General features: G+C 39.4%; 2 protein-coding genes across 6 annotated transcripts in view; both read right to left on the bottom strand.

The window, feature by feature from the left end:
* Positions 1–1,996: 1,996 nt before the first annotated feature.
* On the bottom strand, positions 1,997–6,303 carry LOC111608628 (homeobox protein Hox-A3-like). The gene is made up of 2 exons (XM_023333860.1): positions 6,170–6,303; positions 1,997–4,290 (listed from the first exon to the last, which is right to left on the bottom strand). The coding sequence occupies exons 1-2, from the start codon at positions 6,201–6,203 to the stop codon at positions 3,809–3,811; spliced, it is 516 nt and encodes a 171-aa protein (XP_023189628.1). The 5' UTR covers positions 6,204–6,303; the 3' UTR covers positions 1,997–3,808.
* hoxc4 (homeobox C4) overlaps positions 6,248–22,591 on the bottom strand; it is a 33,189-nt gene continuing 16,845 nt past the window's right edge. Inside the window, exons 2-5 of one of the 5 annotated variants that reach the window (XM_023333794.1) lie at positions 18,140–20,718; positions 17,239–17,605; positions 6,710–6,854; positions 6,248–6,339 (exon numbers count right to left, since the gene is read on the bottom strand). In XM_023333794.1, the coding sequence (XP_023189562.1) occupies positions 6,319–6,339; positions 6,710–6,854; positions 17,239–17,605; positions 18,140–18,578 (972 nt within the window). In that variant the 5' untranslated portion in view covers positions 18,579–20,718 and the 3' untranslated portion in view covers positions 6,248–6,318. Of the gene's footprint in view, positions 6,340–6,696; positions 6,855–14,016; positions 14,133–17,209; positions 17,606–18,139; positions 20,719–22,591 lie in introns of those variants that run through there. The other 4 variants (XM_023333787.1, XR_002752772.1, XR_002752771.1 and 1 more) reach the window with 4 other exon arrangements.

Below are 22,591 nucleotides of genomic sequence, written 5' to 3'. Positions count from 1 at the left end.
TGAACATTTATGGCAAAAATACAGCAAAGCAGAATACAATGTCATTCTGTAGGAGAAGCCAGTGACCCAGCATTGCTTCTAAAATACCTACTATATGGAAAAATGCATATGCAGCAAAAATTAGAATTGGTTACTGATGCTTGCATCGACTCAGGCCACTAGTGTCACTGTTCATTCATGTCTGTTTATGATCTTGATTTAATGATTGAAATAAGCAGTTTCATACTCAGTTTTCATGCGAGGTTGGACAGATGTTTTGATCCTCAAAATGCTTCTCATGTCCAGAATCAAATCAATTTCACAACAGCTTTGTGTGAGGCAGTAAAAGATTAGTCAAAAATTCTTCTAAAATTAACAATGAACCATAACCAAGGCTGGTTTCATGGTAATCTTCAACAGGCATCATTTATCACCAAATACTACAAGTATTTTGTCGCCAAAGCCAAGAAATCTTCAAAATAGCATGTAGGGCTCATAGGCTTAGCAGGTCTTTGCCGTTGCGAACAGATGTCAAGTCAAGCAGTCAACGGAGTCCAGTGAGTAAGTGGAAAATAATGAGTTTAGATGCTAATGTGTGAACAACCAGCTAACCTAATGTTCAGATGGACATAGAGTGTCCCCCGTCACTCTGGGGCCCTTGAGCGAAGGCTTTCCTTGATCTCTGGGGATCCCCCTTGACCCCGTCCATGGAATTACTGCACACCAGTGTGTGGATCCTCCTGTTTTTAGTGTCTGGAAGGGGAATGTGTTTGGGAAAGGAGGTATAGGGCTTGTTGGGCCTCAGCAGCCACCAGAATCATAAATCAACCTGTATATCTAAGAATTTCAGGAATCTAGCACAGTCTGCTCTGTCTTCCTCATCATGCCTTGCCTTTCTGTCTCTTAGTTAAGTGAGCGCATTTCTACAGCGGAACCTTCTCTCTTGTATGGCTTTTATTACTTTCCTCCCATCACCGCCTTTCTATACAGACTTTTTTCATTTGATCTTAAATATTCACCCAGTTGTTGCTCACAGAATAGCTCCCCAGACGTCAACAAAGACCTGCCTCAAACTAGTGCCAAATATTTACCAAATGACAACTGATCCAGGGACTGATAATGAATCAGGAGTCGGAAGTCATTAGATGAGACAGTGGGGATCAGCTTTACCGCTCCCAGTTTTGGAGCTGTCAGTGGGCCTCCGTGACAGCTCATTCACAGTAAGGCCACTGATATAAAACTGTCAGCATGGCCGCAATTTGTGTGCAGTTTTGTTTACAATATTTATGCTCAGACTCACATTACACGAGTGTAAGAGAAGGTTAGCTCCTTCATCAGGTACAGTTATTATCTTTGACTTATGAAATCATGGAGACCCTTGAGCATACGTGACCCACTTTTTGCCAAATAAAAACACTGTTATCTCATTGGAATTTGGGGGAAAATAAACATTTGATGACAGTTTGCATTTGCGACTCCACACTCTATAAAGGCCCGGCAGATGCCAGTAAACAACTGCACATTGCTCTTTCAGATAATATGTTGTCATTGGTGATTGGGCAGCATTGGTCTCTCGTGGCCCTGTGGCGAGTTGGAAGGGCTTCCACACTACACGGCGAAACATGCCCCCTGAGAGCAAGGCCAGCTCGCACTTGCAGAGCTACAATTTGGCTAGAGAAAGAGAGGAGGGCGGGGAGAGGTAGGGAGGAGGCAGGATGAGATCTTGTCATGGTGCCCAGTGGGTTCTGAGCTTGTGGTTGGAACGCTGGAAAAACCGCCTTGTCTCCGTGATTAATGGAGGGGGAAACTCTGAGGCAGCGGCGCAGGAGAGAGGAAGGATTGTGCAATGTGAATACACAATACTGTAAAGTTTTCAATGAATCTAAAGCCCAGTTTAATTTAAATGCATAATCCATCTCATTTTTTTCCATTTGGCATGGGAATCCATAATTAGGAAATACAGTTTTTTTTTAAAGTCTTTGGCTTTAAAAATGAACAGGGTAAACACTGCACATGATTACAATTTTCCTAAATGTGTTTATTAAGCATGTTCAGTTTGGAAACATTCATCAAAAATAATGGGGAAACTCACTGAATGTATAACAACCTCTATAAAATAAAAAAAATAATGAAACATGAACAATGTTCTTCTCATTTCACAATTTTAACACTTCACATTAACAGTTAGCTATGAAAAAAATACTACCGCCTAGTGATATTCAAACAACAAATTTGCTTGGAAAACAACACAAATAACACAAAAAGAAACAGTATTAGTTGTTCAAAATGTCCTTCGTGCAAAAAAGTTAATATCTGCAATATTTCCTTGCTGTAACTTCAGGGCTTCCAAGCATATTCACACGTGTGTTCAACTTTTGCACATTTCGTCATGTTACACTCACACACTTCAACGTATTTTATTTAAATACAGTGGAACTAAAATGAAACAATACACAGCTTGTATTCAGGCTCCTCTGAGTCTAAAGTTAGCAGAGCCACTTTTAGCTGCAATTACAGCAGCAGGTTTTTTTGGGTTCTGTCCAGCTTTGCATATAAAAAGACTGAAACTTCTGACCATTCATCTTTGTAACAAAGCTCAAGTTCTGCCCGAGAGCATCTGTGAACACCATTTCCAAATCTTGCCATGGATTTTGTGATTCACTATATACTGCCCATCTGTTGTGACTATACAAAAGACGCAGCATGCAGAAACTTTACGTGGTCTACAATGATGGTATGAGGGTACTACTTACAGTGCCTACATGAAGTAGTGACAGCCATACGTTTGTACATAAGGCTATACCCACATGTCCAGCTGTGCTCAGAAATGTTACGTAAAAATGCACGTGTATATTATCGCATGACACATTATCTGTGAAATGCAATAATATAATTTTAGCAAACCCCGCATTGAGGACAGTCAGATTTACCTCAAGATTGTGGAACCACTGCTGTCATCATTTATTGGTGACTCAGTGAACAATATTATGTGTTTATTTTTATCTTTTTATATTATTATCTTGCTTGTTTTATCTTTTTACTACAGACCCACCATTTAGGTGGATGGTCGTGTCTTGGTTGGTTTGCAGGAAGATCTAGATTCATCTAGAGATGATGGATTAGATAGAACTCTCCAAGACCTCAAAAGCTTGGAATATTTAACATTTATAACATTTATCCATATCTATAACATTCATGGAGAAATTTTATGTTTTGTGTGACTTTTGATTATGGTGTTTGTTCACTGATGTTCTCTAACGCACTTCTGAGGCTTTCACAGAATGAAATTACTCACATGTAGACTTCGCTTTGAAAATATGTTAATTTTGACAGCAATTTGGAGTATTTTATTTTGGATTATCAGATTGAATTATACTTGGATTTTTCTGTGAAAAAAAAAAGATTGAAAACCAAGTGTTGTTTTCTTTCAGCCACACAACTGTAAATTGCTTTATATTGGTGTAAAATCCCAACCAAGTACATAAAGATTTATGGAAAAAAGATGTAAGTGGTATGAATACTTTTGGAATGAGCTGTGAATAGTCGTGTATAACGAGTTCAAAAATCCTCCATGCAAAATTTTTAAAGACATGCAGTCTTCTCTTGTTGTGCCTATAAACACAAAGAATATTGCACTGCTCTCTTTTAATTAAGATGTGCTCATATAGTTTAATTAAAATGTTTCATTTTATGTTTCAGTGAATGGATGTGGTAAGTAGATGGCATTCCTGGGATGCTGTTCACACATCCTCCAGTCTTTTATAAGTAGCTGAAGGTGAACAGGAGAAGAAATATGTTTAAGGACAGAAGAGAGGGCCTTTATAGGGCCTCAGAGCCAGTTTGAAATGCTGACTTTCTGATGACCTTCTGTATTTGTGTACGAGGGAGGTGGACCATTCGCAACAGCTGGAAGCATGCAGTTTAGATAGGACATGTCTGCAGGGTCAAATAGAGACAGCATCGTGTGATCCATGGAGTGTGATTCCAAGGAAGAGGAGAAGGAAGTTCTGACAGCACATGCTACTGGGAGCCCCATGTGCAGCTCACAAAGGGAATCCTGGGACAAACCTGTCGCCCTGCCATACTTTTGCTCCTTCTTAAGCTTCATCCTGCGGTTCTGAAACCAGATCTTGACCTGACGGTCGGTGAGCTGCAGTCTGGCTGCCATCTCTTGTCTCCAGTGGCGTCGCAGGTAGGGGCTGAAGTGGAACTCCTTCTCCAGTTCCAGCAGTTGGCTGTTAGTGAAGGATGTCCTCTCTCGCCTCTCTCCTCCGCCTGCAGCGCTAGATGGCCTACCGTCCTTGGCTGAAGCTGGAGATGAACACAGAAAGAAACAAAGGTTTACACAGGAAGCGCAATGAGTGTAGCATCTCCATTCTGGAGCCCTCGGGTGCCAGTAAACCTGCCTCAATCCTCAGCTCATCGACCAGAGACCAAGCGGAGCCCTCGGTTCCCATTCAGTCTTGCTCGAGACTCCTAAACAAGACTGGCTGTCTAGTGTGTCATGTGTTCGGGAAAAGTTCCCTGCCGAAGAGGCAGTCTGGGGAAAACATCTGACGCCACCACGGCTGCCTGACAGGCCACATTAATCAGAGCTCCACACGGAAGCAGACCTGTCAAATTCCCATCTCAGTCACTTAAAAGGTACCTCGGGAGCACCACTGAAAATAGCTGCCATTAGGGATTCAGTTTGACATGTATATGAGCAATACCAGGGCCCTCTCGATAACAATATGACACGGAGGGGTTAATGGATGTTTAATAAGACCTATAGTTAGTACATTAGACAGAGTACGGTGCCGTCTTTTCAATGGCTGACTGTTTCGTTGTTCTTCACTGAATTGCTTGGAAAGTCAGGAGAAGTTGATTCGGTCTAATTTATATAAAACCAACTCACATAAACTCATATCTCGAGGGACTTTACAATGCAAAACGTCCCCATTCATCTCCCATGTATGGTATCTATACTGGTCCAGATTAAATTAAATTTACACCAGCTTAACCAAATAAAATTACAACAAAGGTAATTATGTGGCACTTTACAAGCTCAAATCAGTCAATTCCAATCAAACTTCAATACAGTCAGTTTAAATTAGCTTCCAGTCAGTGTAATTCATTGCAATAAAATCCAGTCATAAAGTGAGAATAATTATGTACAAAGAACTGCATCTTTTATTTTGAAATTAAAAAATCTTATATTATGGAAGCAAAAAAGCATAGCTGTTTGCTCACATCTATCTCTGCAGTATTCTTTATCTTTACTGTCAAATTACTGTGCACTTGCAACATAATAATCTATTGTGTACATGTGTTAGCAAACAAATGATCACAACAAGTGATCATAGTTCATGAGCAAGTGTTTTTTTTTTGATAAATGAGAAGCAACAAAAACAACACAACTATTCCCTCAGTTTTAACTTTAATAAGTAAAGATATTAGAGATGTGCAATATCTCAAATCACAATCAGTGTGTGGATTCTAATGTGCACAGTTCTTGTGCAGTTCAGATGCAAAACAAGGGTTTCAATATTCATGGATAAGTTGGTGTCAAAATAAACTAAGGAAAGAACACCTCCTTTTTAATGATTTATCTACACACCACAAAAGGAATGAGGAGATTATTTTGTGGTGTGTAGATTCCTCAACATTCTTAATATACACTGCTCAAAAAAATAAAGGGAACACTTAAACAGGTGTTTCACACTTAAAGTGTTCCCTTTATTTTTTTGAGCAGTATATTTCAAACCAATAATTCAGGTTATTCAGAATTATTTTTAAGTTGTTTGAAGTTTTAGATTAAACAAAATAATGTATCAAGTCACAGAGAAACTATCACAAAAACATTCTAGCAGGGATGAAATATTGGGCCACCACAGGCATGAACAAAGTGTTTACTTTGACTAAACCAATGTTTCGACAAGGCCACCTGTGTCAGTCTTTAGAAACACAGTTATGCAGGTTGAAGTTCTAAGCTTTGCTTTCCAAAGCTATGATTAGTTTCTTTGAAGTACTTTTCACTGTCCTTTCTTTACAACCCGGAAGTTTCTCTACATCCCATAGCTCTACGTCTGTCATGTCACATCTTCATCGAGAGATCTATGGGTCTAAAGAAAATTCAGGAAAGTGGTGGGGACACGTCACATTTTCCTAATGTTTGCAGCTTTAAAACACATGAAAGAAAAGTACTTACTTGACTGTTTAGAGCCAATTTTCCTTGACTTCATCCAGGGGAAAATCCCCCCAGAGTGGCAGATGCTGAGTCTACATCCTCTGCTATTCGGGTCCAGCGTGTCTTTGGCATGGCTGGAAACCACAGGCTCCAGAGGGCACTCGGAGAGTTCATGTGGGTTCAACCTGGAACTGAAGGGCACAGTAGAGGTCAGGTTTGGCTGACCGGGTCCCAAGTCAGGGCCTCCTCCTACTCTTCCTCCCCTTGCTACTTCAACACATCCCATGCTAGGTTTTGGCACTTGTCCAGAGCTCATTTCAAAACTGTTGCCATGCAGCTGCAGAGGGAGGGCCGCAGACTGTTGGGGGTCCATGGACCCCGCAGTTCATCAAAGTGCCTCAAATCAAACTCAGAAGTCCCTCAGCAGTAACAAAGCAGAGGTCTTCTATCTGTCTAATATCAGATCACAATTAACTGAATGAATAAAGGAAGGCAGGACAGAGCATTTGGGGCTGGAAACTAAGAGGAACGCTTTGAATAATATTTACCAGAGGGGGGTACCTTGGTCACGTGTGCCAGTCCTCCAATAGCAGAGCTCTGGAGTTGGAAACTAATCCTGCTGGGAACTTGGGGTGCCCAAAGAAGCTTTTGAGATATTTCTTCAGACATTTTCTGCACGAAGTCCGGCTTCTCCTTATCTAGGAATCTGAAAAAAAAGGAGAATGAAAAAAAAAAAAAGAATCAGATAACGGGATATAAAAGACGCCAAGATGAAAGCCCGAGCGGGATGCGTTCAAACGGAGACAGGGGGAGACAAACAAAGATTACACACGTGTGCTGAGGAGAGTTATTTCAAACCGAGCGTAAAGATTTCTGTTTTTATGGTAAATTCTCCAGGATAAACTGGGAGAGGCGCGTCTCGCTGCTGAACACCCTGTGGTAGGTTTAAGCTACGAGAACTCACGACATCAGAATGATGCAATAATGTGCGGTTACTGTTTCATTCGCACCTTATTACGCGGCTAGAAATGAGAGCCATTAAAGTTCAGTGTGCGCTGCTCCCCCGCCCCCTCTCAGACAAACACAATGACAAATGTTTATCTGCCTCTTTTAATGCTGGCACCAAAAGGTAGAGGGTTCTAGTCTCCACTTTATTTCAGATTTTTTTTTTTTTTTTTCAAATCCGCAGCAAAATGTAACGTCTCGTCATAAATTGGCGGGCTTTTCCCTTTTCATCACATATGCTTTAACTGTCCGAGTGCAAGTGCAGCTTATTAGGATTCAATGGGAGTGGTCAAACAAAAGGCTTGTGACAGTCATTGCTGCACAAAGACAAAGGAGGCTATCATTAAAGGTTTTTTTCTTTTTTTTTTCCCCTGCAGGACGACTCATTTACATTTTTTTCTGGCTTCATTGTGCAATTTCAGTTTTTGTCAAGTAACAGTTTTATTTATTTATTTTACATTTAATCCCCCCCCCCCTTTTTTTTTGCTGCACCGCTGAATTGGAAAATGGAGGAGAGATTGAGAATATATATCCAAGGCGTGCCTGTGTGCAGAAAACACAGGCCAACTGGAGGTGAAATGTGGAATAAAATATGGAAGTTGGGAGTTAATCTTAAGAAGATTGCGCCCAAAATGACGTTTTGGGTGTAAAATTATTCTGTACTAAAAGCTCCAGCAATTGTGGTCGAAATAAATAGGATCGGAAACTCACAGATGTGTGTTTTTCCTCATGATTTCAACAAAACACAAACACATGCAAAAACGTGTATATAGGTAAAATATTGAACTTTGCACAAATTCTACAAAGAGTAAATGTCCAATAAAAGGGCCCGTGCGCGTATTGGGCCCGAATCAATCTTGGTTGAAGCATGCTTCAAATGTACCCTAAGTTCCTGCTGGTGTTTCACTGCAACAAAGCTGTCTAGAAAGCCCTCGTTAGATGTCTCAGAGGTGATGGATTATGCACTCAGGGCTGCAAAGCTTGTAAGGAGAGGAGCCTTCCTCCTCTTTTTTTTTTTTTTGTTTTGTTTTACGCGTCACCCTTGCTGCCATCATTATGAGGGCTTTACCTGCAACTTCAAAGTGTTTTAAGAAACGACAGCTAGACTTTTTTTTTCTTTTTTTTTTTTTGGAATTACAGAAAAAATGGATCCATTGTTTTATCACACATAAAGTTTGATATTGGTTTAGTATAGCTGTTATTATTCAGTAATGCATTTTTAAAAGAATTTGAAAAACTAATACTTTCAAAATTGGTTGTGTATATTTTTTACACCATGGATACTGAAACAAGTATTTTAAATAAATAAATAAATAAATAATAACGATTATTATTATTATTATTATTATTATTATTAAGCTTAGGTGTGGTACTGGGTGAAATGAGAGGAAAAGTAATTAAATTCATTGTGTTTTCCTTTCCTCGCACCCTTGAACGCACTCTCTCTGAATTTGGAGATAGAATCTATGATATACTAGCTCAGCAAGACCATAATTTAGCTCCTCCGCGCCTCCACCACAATTCTCCGTGAACTCTGTTTGAACCGCCTCAGCGCCTATAAATCATTTTTCTCTCTCACACAAAAGCGCGCCGGTCGCTCTTGGGTGTCAACCCTTTTACAATTCCTCCTTACCTTCTGCGCTCCCGCGCCCGCTGACACAAACAAGCGGGGAAATTGTCGATAAACTTTTATTTTTCATACAAATAACGTATACAGAGAGAGAAAGAGAGAGAACCGCACACGAGCTGCGGCTGCGCACAAAGCAGGAGGCAAATCTGGCGGCTGCAAGCCAAGATTGTTTTTTTTTTTTTCCTTTTCTTCCTCTATAAAATATGCATCCATGAAATATTATTTGCAATAAAAACAGAAAAAAGCATAATTGTTTTCGAGAGCTTAAGGAAAATACGGATCACTTAATGCATGTCCAGGGGACATAGCTGTGTAGATAAGAGGAGACTGAAAGAGAGCTGGGGAGAAGACGTTAATGGGTAGAGGATGCTGTCGGTTAAAACGGTGCATACAAATGGCGCTGTCTTTGCAGAGCAAGGAGAAGATTTATGGGCCCGGTGCCCTATGTTGCTGTAAACAATGCAGAGCGAAATGAAAGAACCAGAGTTTGCAGACTGCACTTCATAAGTAGAAGACGCGCACGTGGTCTGTTTGGTACGTGTACTATTAGTTAGTTGTTACTATTATTATTTTCCGTAGGTATACCAAGGCACCACTTTAAACCCTTCACTTTTTTTGAGGACAGTGCTTGGATTTTATGTCATTGTATCAAATTTTTTTTGAATAAAAAAAGCTTGTTAGAACGTATACATAAGTGACACAGTATAAACACAGTATAATCATATTTATAGCGTTTTTATATCTGACATACCACACAATATGCTAATTAGGATAGGATACACTGAAATACATCTATGACAAAATATGGGTGGTCATATTTTAAAATACTTATTACATGTTCACAAATACAAAATAAATACGTTTTGTGCAAAAGCTATTCAAATAGCTTAGTCCTCTATTTTGAATTTTCTAATATTTTTAATAACGTGACAATAGATCAAACGTTGCACCTGTATGTGTGCAGAGACTTGTACAGAAATGTTCAGCAGGCCAGCAGCGGATGCAACTGGTGGCACAGTAGAGAAATCATTGTCATAGAACAAATTAAATCTCTTAACCTGTACATAATTGAGAATCTATAGTCTCTTAGATTGCATATTCAGAACACTTGTGCTGATGAAAAGTGAATACCATAACCATAATTCTGTCTAGTGATTGTCTGAGCCCCCGGTGACACCTTTACCGCGGTAAATGGCTTTAATTTCTGGGGTCCTCAACCATGCACCAAATAGGCTAATTAAATATTTCTCAGTGAGGTGTTACACTGACATAAAGTACACTCGTAAGTTCACCCCGGCCATCACTCCTCATAGCTACAGTATGCAATGTTAAATCTTCAGTGGTAATGAAACCTGCTTTGTAGTCGTCCTGATCGATCGATCGATCGATCGATCGATCGATCTATCTATCTATCTATCTATCTATCTATCTATCTATCTATCTATCTATCTATCTATCTATCTATCTATCTATCTATCTATCTATCTATCTATCTATCTATCTATCTATCTATCTATCTATCTATCTATCTATCTATCTATCTATCTATCTATCTATCTATCTATCTACCTACCTACCTATCTATCTATCTATCTATGATTCATTGAAAATCTGTCAATTAGTCCTTCAATTTACTCACAAACTTTGGTCGGTATATATATATAGTACAGACCAAAAGTTTGGACACAACTGTGTGTCCAAACTTATATATATATATATATATATATATATATATATATATATATATATATATATATATATATATATATATATATATATATATATATATATATATATATATATATATATATATATATATATATATATATATATATAAACATACATAATGCTTAATACTAATAGTACTTAATACTGAGTCAGGCATAGCTTATGGGCACAATTAGTTTTTGGTGATGCTCTATGATGGGGACACCCTGGGATGGCAACCATGTTGTCCATATCAAAATGTTAGTAAACTTTGACTATAACAGTTTTTCTCAGTTGATTTCGTTCATTTCTGAAGTAGTAATTGAGATTTGCGAAACAGTAAATGCGTTACTCAAAACATTTCGAACTACAGGTAAAACACCATTGATTACCTGCAAAAGCCAGGTAATCTCAAAATATTTAGTTAATCTCTCAAAAGTAAGAATCTGTCTCAAATAACATGTCAGCAGGATTAGAATGATAATCCTTGTGTCACCAATAAGAGTCAAATTGCTTAGTCATGTTGTCAATATAATAGTCTACTCTGGAGGGATGTTCTGTTGTAAACCATGGCTTAAGTTTGATTGTAAATTGTAATTGTGGGAGATCAATTAATGAGACCAGACAAGATTCACATTTACGCTGCAACAGCAAGTCGTTGACAGACCTTGTCATTGTGTTGCAGAATGGGAAAGACAGCACTGTGAAAAACAGAAAAAAAAAAAACTAAATTAAAAATGGGAACACATGACAATCTCATCCAGGAAGACCAAGTGCAGTGCTGCTGGCATTGCAATCTGCCTACACTTCCCATGATGTTCCTGGCTTTTGGGACACAAATTCTCATCCACATGAGAAAGAATATCTTCTCTTGCAAAGGAAAAAAAAACTTTTAGAGTGTTTTCTCCAGGCTTTGCAGGCATCCACTGTCATGTTATTACATGATGCATCCATGGCAGTTAGAAGTGTCGTCTGTGTATGTGGCTGGCAGTCATGCACTTTCCATCTCAATGCTGAGCAAAAATTCTCAGTGGGTTAAAGGAATGAAGAGTAGAGTCAGAGGAACTCCATCTGCATCCTGTTGTGAGTCGCAAACCATTGCTTGATGATGTTGGAGTGATGAAAAAACTGGCATAAGTCCTTGGCTTCTTCTGCTTCTTCCTTTGTTTTGCTTCTTAGCATCTCAACCACTCAGCTTCACTCTTCTTCTTCTTCTCACTCTCTGTTGACCCCATTATCCTTTCATTGTCAGAAATGTAAGATCCTGTTATGTTCTTGCTGTATACACTATATGTTTGAAGGTTGATGGTTTATGATATGAACTTTGAACTATTTCAGAAAGCTGATCGATCATTGGTTGAGCTAATGCTTCTCAAATTTACCTTCATTGGAGAAAGTCAGGATTCACCAGGGAGCAATTTACCAATCTGGGACCGATTTAGAGAAAACATCTAGTGGAAATGTATAGAAAGATGGTGCCATATTATAAACTCTTGTTCAAATATTTTGTATGTAAAAAATTATACAAGCTAAGATTTAAATTTTGAGGGGTTTGAGAGTATTCAGCAGACACCAATAAAATACCTTTTGATCAACATGACATAAGCAATTGAAAGTGTAGGGGGGAAAAACATAATTTTTAACCACTTTCATGAACGTTCAAAGGCATTTGCAGCTGAGTAACAGCGTTTTGGATGTTCACAAGTCACGATGATTTGGAGACTGAACAAGGAGGTTTTAGAATTTCAATTTTCTTCTGGGAAATACATCAAAGCGACTGAGAAAATCTGTGATCACTCTATTGTTTCCAGTTGGTATTCAAAATGTTGTTGTTTTTTTGTTAAAGTTATTAAATCCATCTGCACCGTTATCACTGAACGCATATGCGGACAACGTTCTGGTTTGCTCCCCCATGTGTAAGCGCAGAGTTTTACGGATTTATGACACCCACCGCTGGTCAACGTGAGGCAGCCTCTCTTCTGTCCCTGGAAAATAGCAGCGTGACCCCTGTTTCAACTTTCTGTCTTTGTACAGCTGCTACACGGCTGCAGCTTCAACACGCACACAACAACGCGACTAGCTTTCATCACAACCCTGAGTGGTTGAAGGAGCCACTCACCTGAGACGAGTGGGCAAACACACGTATACCCGGCCAACCTGACAATGACTGCGGGTCATATAAACCAGGTGGGCGTCAGATCAGAAGTGGCCGGTGCTGTTTAGCGCTTGTTTAAACATCTCGATGGTTCCCCGAGTAGAGATTTTACACCTTCCGAAAGAAAGGAAAGGAGGGAGAAAAAGAGAGGCCTTGCCGGAGGTGCACCATAAATCACAGAGCGCCTGCAGCGGTGCAATGTGAGCCGAAAAATCATGTGTGATTCAACAGTCTCAAGTCAGAGAAGAAACCCGCTGGAGCTGAGTAACTGCTCAGGAATTTAGGCAGTCCACTGCAAACTCAGGAAACGCACCATGATCCTGCACGCTCATCGGGCTGGGAGCAATCGTGAATTTGCGAGATTACAACAGATTCGGGCAGAGGGCATCCTAATTGCGAAATATCTCAAATTAACATTGCAGAACAGTCTTTCGCTAATAAGCACACTGACTGAGAACATTTCCTGGTTAGGTAGGTGGCTTTTTAAAATTCAACATTAATTTTCGACTGGAGTGACGAACTTTACAGTTTATAGGCTGCACTCATTACATATTTATGTGAGAATAGTCATAAAAAGTACACGATGTTCAGTTTTTACTTTTTAACTTAATAAAGATAAACGTGTGCGTAAACATCCAGGCAGAGTCTGGTGTGCGTAGATGAAGCTAGTCAATAATAATAATAATAATAATAATAATAATAATAATAATAATAATAATAATAATAATAATAATAATAATAATAATAATAATAATAATAATAATAATAATAACTCTTTGGTTATGACTTAGAAGGCGCCAGATAATTTGTTTTCAAAACTTTTAAATATTGCAGTTTTTTATATTACACAGATCCATCATCGTCATGCAGAGCTTTCTTGATTCTCGGGCAAAGGAATATCAAGTCGTGCCTCAAGAATGCATTTTCTGCTTGACATTAATCTTTCCTAACAAGAGCTCAAACAAAAGGTGCAAGATGTTTTCGATGTTCAGAGTGTAATTTGAGCTCCACTTGTAACCTCCAAGACTAGCAGCAGGAAGACAGGTCAAACGTGTACTAACACAGAGACATGTGCGTTTGACTTTCACTGACAGCTGTTTACTTCGAGATTATAATGCACGCAGTCGAGCATTTTCCCGTTCTGTAATCACTCATGTAGCCTAAACTGGGCTGGCAAAGCTGCTTAAAAGTAACTTGAAGTAACACAGACCAGCTGACAGATGCATTGCTTGGAAGTTACGTTTACATAATTATATATTAAAGCTACTCTAATCATTTCTGCTTCTTGCAGCAGAGATTCTGAACTATTTCATACACACTGCATTTAGTACATTTATTAGGTGGTAAAAGTGTTATATTTTGCTACTTTACCTCCTGGGAGACCATGTAGACATGTGTCTTTGTCCTGTTAGCTGAGCCGAAAAATTATGTCAACTTACAATATTGTTATTCAAGTTGAATAACTTTCTTCTGATCGGCTTGACATTCTGGAAAAAGATTAAGAGAATTACCAGTTACAATATTTTACATTTATGTAAAAGACCGTATATATATATATATATATATATATATATATATATATATATATATATATATATATATATATATATATATATATATATATATATACGCTTGTGACTGAGATACAGTCACAAGCGTTGACTGTATCTCGTTTCAGAGTAATATTAATGTTAGCGATAAATATTCAAGTATTTGTGGAGGTCTCATTGAAAAGTTTCCAAGGAGTTTTTGTGTAAAAAGAGAAAGACAACACTTGAAGGTCCTCGTTCAAAAACTAATCACAGTGACCAAGTGTCCCAGTACTGTCAGAGACGCCTATAATTGGCAGCTGGATTTTGGACACCGGAGCCAACCTGGGAGCAGAAGTCACATGAGCGCAGCAAATGACACTATTTATAGCCGCATCACCTTTTTATGAGACCTCAGAGAACGCTACTAATCACCGTAGTAAAAATATTCATCGAGTTTGTCAAATTTGAGGCGCAATTGCAAGACGTAATCTCAGGTGATTATTTTATATTGCGATAAATTATGGGTAACGTTACTATGTGTATTTGTGTAAGAACTCGCTCACTAAGAAGTTTCGCGCCAGATGAGGAAGATTTCGAAGTGCTGCAGCTCCGCTGGACGCGCATAGGAGCACTGTCCGAGAGTTTAACACTGTCCGGTCACGGTGCTTAACAAAGGGAGCAACACATGCAGTGATGCCCCGCCGCAGGCCCCTTCTATACAACCGCAACCCAGAAAAAACCCACAAAGAAAGCCGAGGCCAAGGGAGGACCGGCGAGGGCGCACACAGAAGGTACACGCATAGAAAGTGAGTCAGGTCACAGGGTTGGAGAGGTCGGCCATCCAGACTGAAATGAGCCTAATGGAACAGAAAATGTGTCCTCGAGATGAACTCGGCCTTCTCCCATTTCGCCCCCCAAACTTCAATGAAGCACCTTTTCAAGCCCCGCGACATGGAGGCGACAGGGCCGAGAAAAGGGGCTGGAGGGATGCTGCGACAGCGGAGAGCACATTAATTTTTCTAATCTGTCCAACAACATAAAGGCTCCTCGATTCATTTTTCAGCGCCGCCTCACCACCATTCTACTGCCTTCTGCAAGAGCCATGTCTCAACAGCATATTTTAACATGCTTGTGTTTGTACTATATATGTAGAAACCCCCAAAACAAAACAAAAACTCAATATTAAAGGGTCCAAACTCACATTTGCGCATGCTTCAGAGTTATTCTGGCTGATACCGCACAACATTTGATGTTATCAAAACTGGCTATCATCACAGCTGTTTTCCAGGACATTATACAGAGCTCCGTGGTGCAAGATTGATGATGGAAAATACCTCTTCCCTTTGTGTTGTTGTGCCTCCCACTACGCGAGGCATTTTATACGACCCATTCATGCCACAGTTTCAATAATCTATCAAATGCTTGGGCTTCTATGGGTCTGAGTCATGCTCAAATTACATTTATCCAAAAGATATAAAAACAGCAAACAAACAAACAAACCAATGCAATTTAAAACGATAAAAGAGTAAAGAGAATTAAATGCTAAACCTAAGTAGCTGCAAACAGTTCTAAAGTCTATTTTTCCTGGGATTGCAGGGACAATTTCGCATGGATTTTTGCTGCTACACAGAGGCACATGTGCATGCAGAAGTTAAAAGACACAAGAAACCATTAACACTCCTCCTCATGCAGGCCAGACTCTGACAACAAAGGTCAGCCTCTTCGCTGCGATATATTTCACGCCACACCATGCATCAACACCGAATCTGCGTTCAGCTCACATTTTAGTTCAATTTTCATTTATTTCATTAAGTGAAAACTCAGTCACATGGCACAGTGGAGCAATATAGAAAACAGAAAGCAGGGTGACTGTGTGTGTGTGTGTGTTACAAAATAGCCATGTTACAAGCGTCTATCAATTCTAACATACAACAAATGCAAGTTCTAAATTAAAAAGCATGCGTTTTGGTTTCGAAAGTGGGGTTGGTTTGGTAGCACTGACAGAAAGCAGTGCATAAGTGGACTGGATGGGGCCCTCAGTAGCTTGTCTGCAGCGCTAATTGAATGCCCTTCAGACTGATGAGGTTGCACGAAATGCAAGGAGTAAACTACTTATTTCTTTTCCATATTTTTGGAAACAGCTTCATTCTATTACAAGGAAGGCTGGACACAAAACACACAGGCACACACATACACACACACACCCCACACACGCGCACGCAGACGCACACACATCATGTCTTTACACGTTGCTAATTTAAGGGCGCAGGGGAAAAAAAAAGAAAGTCAGAAAACAGTGGTCCTGTTGAGTATTTACACATCTGTACAGTTTTTAAACATCCTCCTATAGCAGACCTGTCTTAGCAAAAATGAACGTCGAGCATACGTATATAAAACTAGTAGACACTCACCGTTTTTTATTGACCAATATGATTAGCACAAGTACACTAAACTCCGTTTATTGCATTTCACAATAGTCTGCTTTGTAACGGTCTAAACACAACATCAACACCACAAATAATAATAATAATAAAAAAAAACAACTAAAAATGCAGATCAAAATCCCGTTTCTGAAATACACGAGGTAAATTCACACATTGTTGTTATCCTAAACATACACGTTCAGAACCAATGCTGTGTTCAAGCTTTGTTTTTTTTTTAATATACCAAAATAATTATTATTATTATTATTATTATAGTGATATCCTTCCAGTGTTGTTTGAAATAAATAGATTGTGCATTTTACCTTGGGCAGCTGGGCAAAAAAAATGGCCCACAATAACATTTCGATAAAATGTATATTTTTTTTTCTAGTTTCACTCCTTCATTTTAATAAAAAAAAAACACCAGGATAACCGAACTTCAAATAAATTAAACCCTGTTTCACGTAAAAAATAAATCATCGGTATTCGCAGTAATCCATGCTATATAACATGCATTTTTATATAACTTTGGACTTAAAGGAAACCGCACAAGATAGCTACGAAAACAAAATATATCATTGTTCTATAAATAACAAGTTCTCCGTGTACCCCAGGTGGATGGTTCGTGGTTTTATAACCTGGTAATATCCTCGCCATGCTGCGCTCCTGTGAGTTCGTCGGGGGCCCCAGTGTTGGTGGCCGAGACAGCGGCGACTCCGCCGGCCGCAGAGCCTGTGTTGGACCCGGAGGAGGAGGACGAGGAAGAGGAGGAGGATCTCACTTTGGTGTTCGGCAGCCTGTGATCCTTTTTCCATTTCATCCTGCGGTTCTGAAACCAGATTTTAATCTGCCGCTCGGAGAGCACCAGGGTGTGCGCGATCTCAATGCGCCTCCGTCGGGTTAAATACCGGTTATAGTGGAATTCCTTCTCCAATTCCAAGACCTGCTGCCGGGTGTAAGCTGTTCTAGATCGTTTTGGCTCCGTCCCATTGTAACCAGAGTTCACTGGGAGGAAAAAAAAGGGAAATGTGGAGAGAAAGGGTAGAAGGAGAAGGGAGAAAAAAGGAGGGGGTAAACAAAGTGAGATATGGCTCAGAAAGATTTATTAGACATGAATGTTTAGCTGTTTGAGGAAATTTAAATGGGAAGTTAAGAACTTCGCGTAATGAGAGGACACTCACATCCAACCATGATCTAAATTATTAATGCAAGATCACAAAGCTCAGATTTTTTTTTTACCCTTCTCTTCTCTTATTCATTTCTCCCCTCCTCTCTCTCTATCGCGCAATACATAACAGCAGAAGCCACATGGTGATACGGCTGCCCTGAGTATACCTCGGCTATAAAATTTATGGTGGGTGTAATTACCAATGCCGAGTCGTAAATCCGCCTCAATTGTGCCATTTCAAAGGCTTCCCTGCTATCGGAGCAGGGGCTGGCAACGAGATGGGAGTCAGAGGGGCTTGATAAAGGGAGGGAAGAAGGGGAGAGAGGAGCGTGAGTAGAGCAGGGGGAACATAAACACCACAAGTTGCCTACCAGTGCTGACGTGAATTTTCTTCATCCACGGGTACACCACGGGCTGTTTGGAGGAGACTGTGCTGTTGGGATGCTCCGGGGTGGCTTGGTTGCAGGCGGAGGCTGCGGCCGGCGGGGTGGCGGGGGACATGGACAACTGTGGGGTCTCACATGACGCAGGCTGGCCCTTTCCCGTCAGCAGGTGTGCGGAGTGGGGTATTCCGTGTCCCCGCGGCGTGTCGGGCTCGGGGATGCTTGCACAGTTATACTGGCGCTCTTGGTAGCTCGCCCGCGGAGGAGGGTATAACTCCTGGTGGTGATGCTGGTAGCCAGTGTCCCTTGCGCGGCTGTAATATTCTGGACTGTGCTCGGGGATGTAGTTGTTTTGCGAATATTCCTCGCATGGAGGAAATTTCGGATCAATGTAGTTAGACTCCATCAAATACGAGCTCATGATCATTAATTTCTGGAGTGGAAAATAATTTTTCTAGCTTTGTCGTTTTTCTGCTCCATAAAGCCCTCCTACTTGCGAGCAGCCCTGTAAAGTTACTTTAACCACGTGACCCAGTGGCCCAATAGCAGAGGAAGAGGTAGTTCCCGGATAAGGAACCAGAGGTATTTAGCATACCTACAGTCGCCATTGTGGGCACAAAGCGCTCTCTCTCTCTCTCACTGTCCGCTCGTGTCTCTTTATCCCTCCTTCTTCCCTCTTCTTCCCCCTGCCTCCCTCTCTCTGGTTTTGTTACCAAGGTAATTGATCTTGGGGACAAAACTAGTAGCTGCTGACCAAGGAAAAAAATAAATAAAACAGGCAAAATCTATGGCTACCAATTATTCAAAGGGACAATGGTTGGCCAAGGATAAAGCACAACAATAGAAAACCAATCATTTTATTAGCTTGCACACTTTGCATAAAGGTTATTTGCAAATTAATGAAGGCACTTATTTTTAATCAGTATTAGTTCAGCTGGGAAACTAACAAACCGACATCACATCTGATAGCCGGACCTTTCTGAAAATAAAAACAATTAAATTAACTTTCTAATTAGTTGTTCCCTGATTGAACATGTTGGCCATTTTTTCTATTTGTTTTGGCATTTTGTAGTAAACCTTTAAGACCAAGATCAAATCTAATCTCTGAGTTTCCATACATGCAAATTCCTCTAACAAGATAAAAACACACACTCTGAAAGTTTCAGGAGTTTAAATTTAAGACTTTTATAGATCATCTTAAAGGACTGGAAGGTGTGGCTGAAAACCATATTATGATATAAGCATTTCATATCAGTCATATTAATAGTTATTGATTTTGGTTTTGTCTTAAATATTGCCAAACTGATGGCGTGATTTTTTTTCTGTTTCATCCCGTTTTCACTCCACGTTATTGCTATTGTTGTCGTTGTCTTTATTATTATTATTAAGCATATGAGGCATGGTGGCAAAACCTTAAACTACAGTTGCGCAAGTTAGTCAACAGGTTGTTGCTAGGTAACTAAATAGTGAGTGAGATAGTTGATGCACCAACTATCAACTGGCCCTGATAGGTTGAGTCAACTATGGGGTCTAACATGGCAAACCTCTGCCTACATCACCCAGAAGGGTTTGCGGTTCTGGATCAAAAGTAGGCGAAACATTTTTTCAAACATATCTATTGATATTAATCGCATGTTTATCGTGATACATATTGTTATTGATTTATTGTCCAACCATACTATAATGATTAAGTGAATTTCAAAAGTATCTTCACTAATAATGCAGCTAGCTCGCAGCTTAAATGGAACCGAGCTAAAAATGTAAGCAAGCTCTTTTACACATGTTACTCAGCTTCAGCCTTTATTTCCAAAGAAATGTTATTAATTCAGTACTGGGAGACGACATAATCAAGTATTTTGATTTACGTGACTTCCAACAGGATCCATTATTGCATGGGATCATGAACTTTGTGTTTTGGTCAGAGGTTAAGGGTAATGTACAAATGTGTCAAACAAACAAATAATTAAACAAGTAAGGGAAACAAAACAACAACAAAAGAGACCTAATGAACTGTAATTCAGAACCTCGTGGGTGTTTGTAAAACCTTTTTTAAAAATGTTTTTAAGACCTCTCTGAATCCCTGCAAAATGGCTTAAGGCTGGAACATATACCGAGTAACTCTGTTTCTCAAACGCAACTCAGCTGCTTCAGAATGAAATCTGTCACAACTTACTTTCCTCTCACAGTGCTGTGCCAACAAGCAAGTTTGAATCTTATACCTGTTGTGATGTCATCAACCCCAAAACAAAAAGTAGGCTTACCATTCTTTGTATCTGAAGTCTGCTTTTAAAAATCTTTATTTCTTGTGCAATTCATAGTTTATTATCCAGCTGTATTTTTATCCTCAGTGCATATTTGTTATATACCTCTGGGTAGTGTCTTTAATGCTTTTAAGAATTAGAAGAACTTACAAGAGTCACTAAAAGTGATTTAAATGCAGATATTTAATAGGTTTGTGGTTCAGTCTGTAACAGAACACGGGAGATGTGAGAGGCTCAAGAGATGTGGTTTAATTCTCAAAGCAGACCAACCGTGGAGCAAGGTAAGAACACCAATGAAGATTCAGCCTAAAGAAAAGCAAAAAAGCAACCTTCACTTTTACATTGTTGTTCTATGATGTTAAACCAAACATTTATACTTTAACATTTAGAAAGATTTTGTAAAAGCATAATTTTCAATTTAATCCTAGTAGAACAAACATAGAAAAAATTCATACATCAGAATTCCTGTGGATTTAATGCTGGACAAAAATAAAATTCAAATCAATCAACTGCAGAAAACATAAAAGTAGATCTACACATGGATAGAACGTTTTGTGCACACTACAATGAAGAGTCATGGCAATCATGTTGTATGGTAAGTCTTTTAAAATAGGAGAACCTGTGACAGTAAGTTCTGCTTCGTAAGGAATCAACAAGCACTTCATTAAAACAATTTTGCTAAATACACAAGTACAACTCATTTAGCAAAGCATGGTTCTAATCACAAAGCTGGGGTCAATCTTAGTCACACACCTGACAGTTTTTAAAATCACAAATACCATAAAGCCACAAAACATGCAGGTCTGAAAGACGCAATAAGATAATTCCAAAAAATTCAAATATTAAAATTCTGCATTAACTAGAGATGACTATGTAGCTAAGCTACATGTGGTTCTTCAGGTCAGAACATTGCAATCAAGAGAAATGACTAATACTTTAAAGCCTGTCTAGTCTTCTTAACCCCACGTTAATGAATCTTTTTACTTCATTCCTCATTTTGACTTCATTCATCTGCTGCTTACTGCACATGATGGGAATAATAAAAGTACAGCCATACAGTAGGTCATTTACCTGCATCCTTGATAATGGTTAAGACAAAACACCACAACGTGCCACAGCTCGTCAGTAAACTGTTGAGGATGTTATTAAATGACATACCATCCCTTAAAATATATACACAGCGGTTAGCTCAAATAGCAAAATTATGTTTAATTCTTCGATTTCAACTATCCAAATGTTTACGACTACAAGGCAATATTTCATCTCAGCTGTTACTATGCTAATCCTGGCTAAAGCCCTGACCATGAGTTACATGACTTGTGGTTGACTTTTATGTTGTAAACTGATGCTGTAAGGCTGCCTCAGCTTGGCTTCCCATTCTTCTCTCATCTCTTCAAACATGCTACTTCTCCACATACCCGAACCTAACATAATAATAATAATAATAATAATAATAATAATAATAATAATAATAATAATAATAATAATAATAATAATAATAATAATAATAATAATAATAATAGGTTTAAGTCTGTGAAATAAACATAGGTCAGTATTTTGGCCACTGTGCAAGCCAGGGGATCCATTTCCTCAGCCATAATTACATAATAAGTTTAAAAACGATGTGAAAAATGCATATCATAACTCTGGCAGTACTGTTTGTAAAGAATGCGCACCACATTTCTATTACCCCTACCGAGGATGTTAGAGGCGTTTTATAGAGCAATAAAAGCCGTAAATCAGTCACTTTTAAACGACCCCTGGTTCCCGGTGTGTTTTACAGGCTCTGACACAGTAGTAGCCGCACACTGCTCATGGCTCCCTTACTCTGTGGCCTCTCTAGCTGCCTCCACAAAGTGAGGATCTGCGTGGACTATGAATACACTCCGTGACAGCGTTATTGCATTGTTACAGTGCCTGGCTGTAAGGATCGTCGTGGGTGCTTCACGCGTATGCAGAAGCAAGGCAAAAAGAAAGAGAGACGTGCAGAAGCAGAGCTAGGCGCAACGCAAAATCCATTGGCTGGCGAGGTATTCCAGTTGCCCATGTATTCCTGTAGAGACGTATTTGCGAATGTTTGTGCAGCACGCAAATTTAGTTCTACAGGGTACATATAGACAACTAATGTGCTTTCTGTTTGAGGCTGTCGAGGTGAACTGTCGGGTAAACATCGGTGAAA

Source organism: Xiphophorus maculatus, chromosome 1 (genome assembly GCF_002775205.1).
Source record: "Xiphophorus maculatus strain JP 163 A chromosome 1, X_maculatus-5.0-male, whole genome shotgun sequence".
Taxonomy (NCBI): domain Eukaryota; kingdom Metazoa; phylum Chordata; class Actinopteri; order Cyprinodontiformes; family Poeciliidae; genus Xiphophorus; species Xiphophorus maculatus.
Note: the sequence above shows the minus strand (reverse complement) of the source record. Positions and strands in the feature narration are given on the sequence as shown.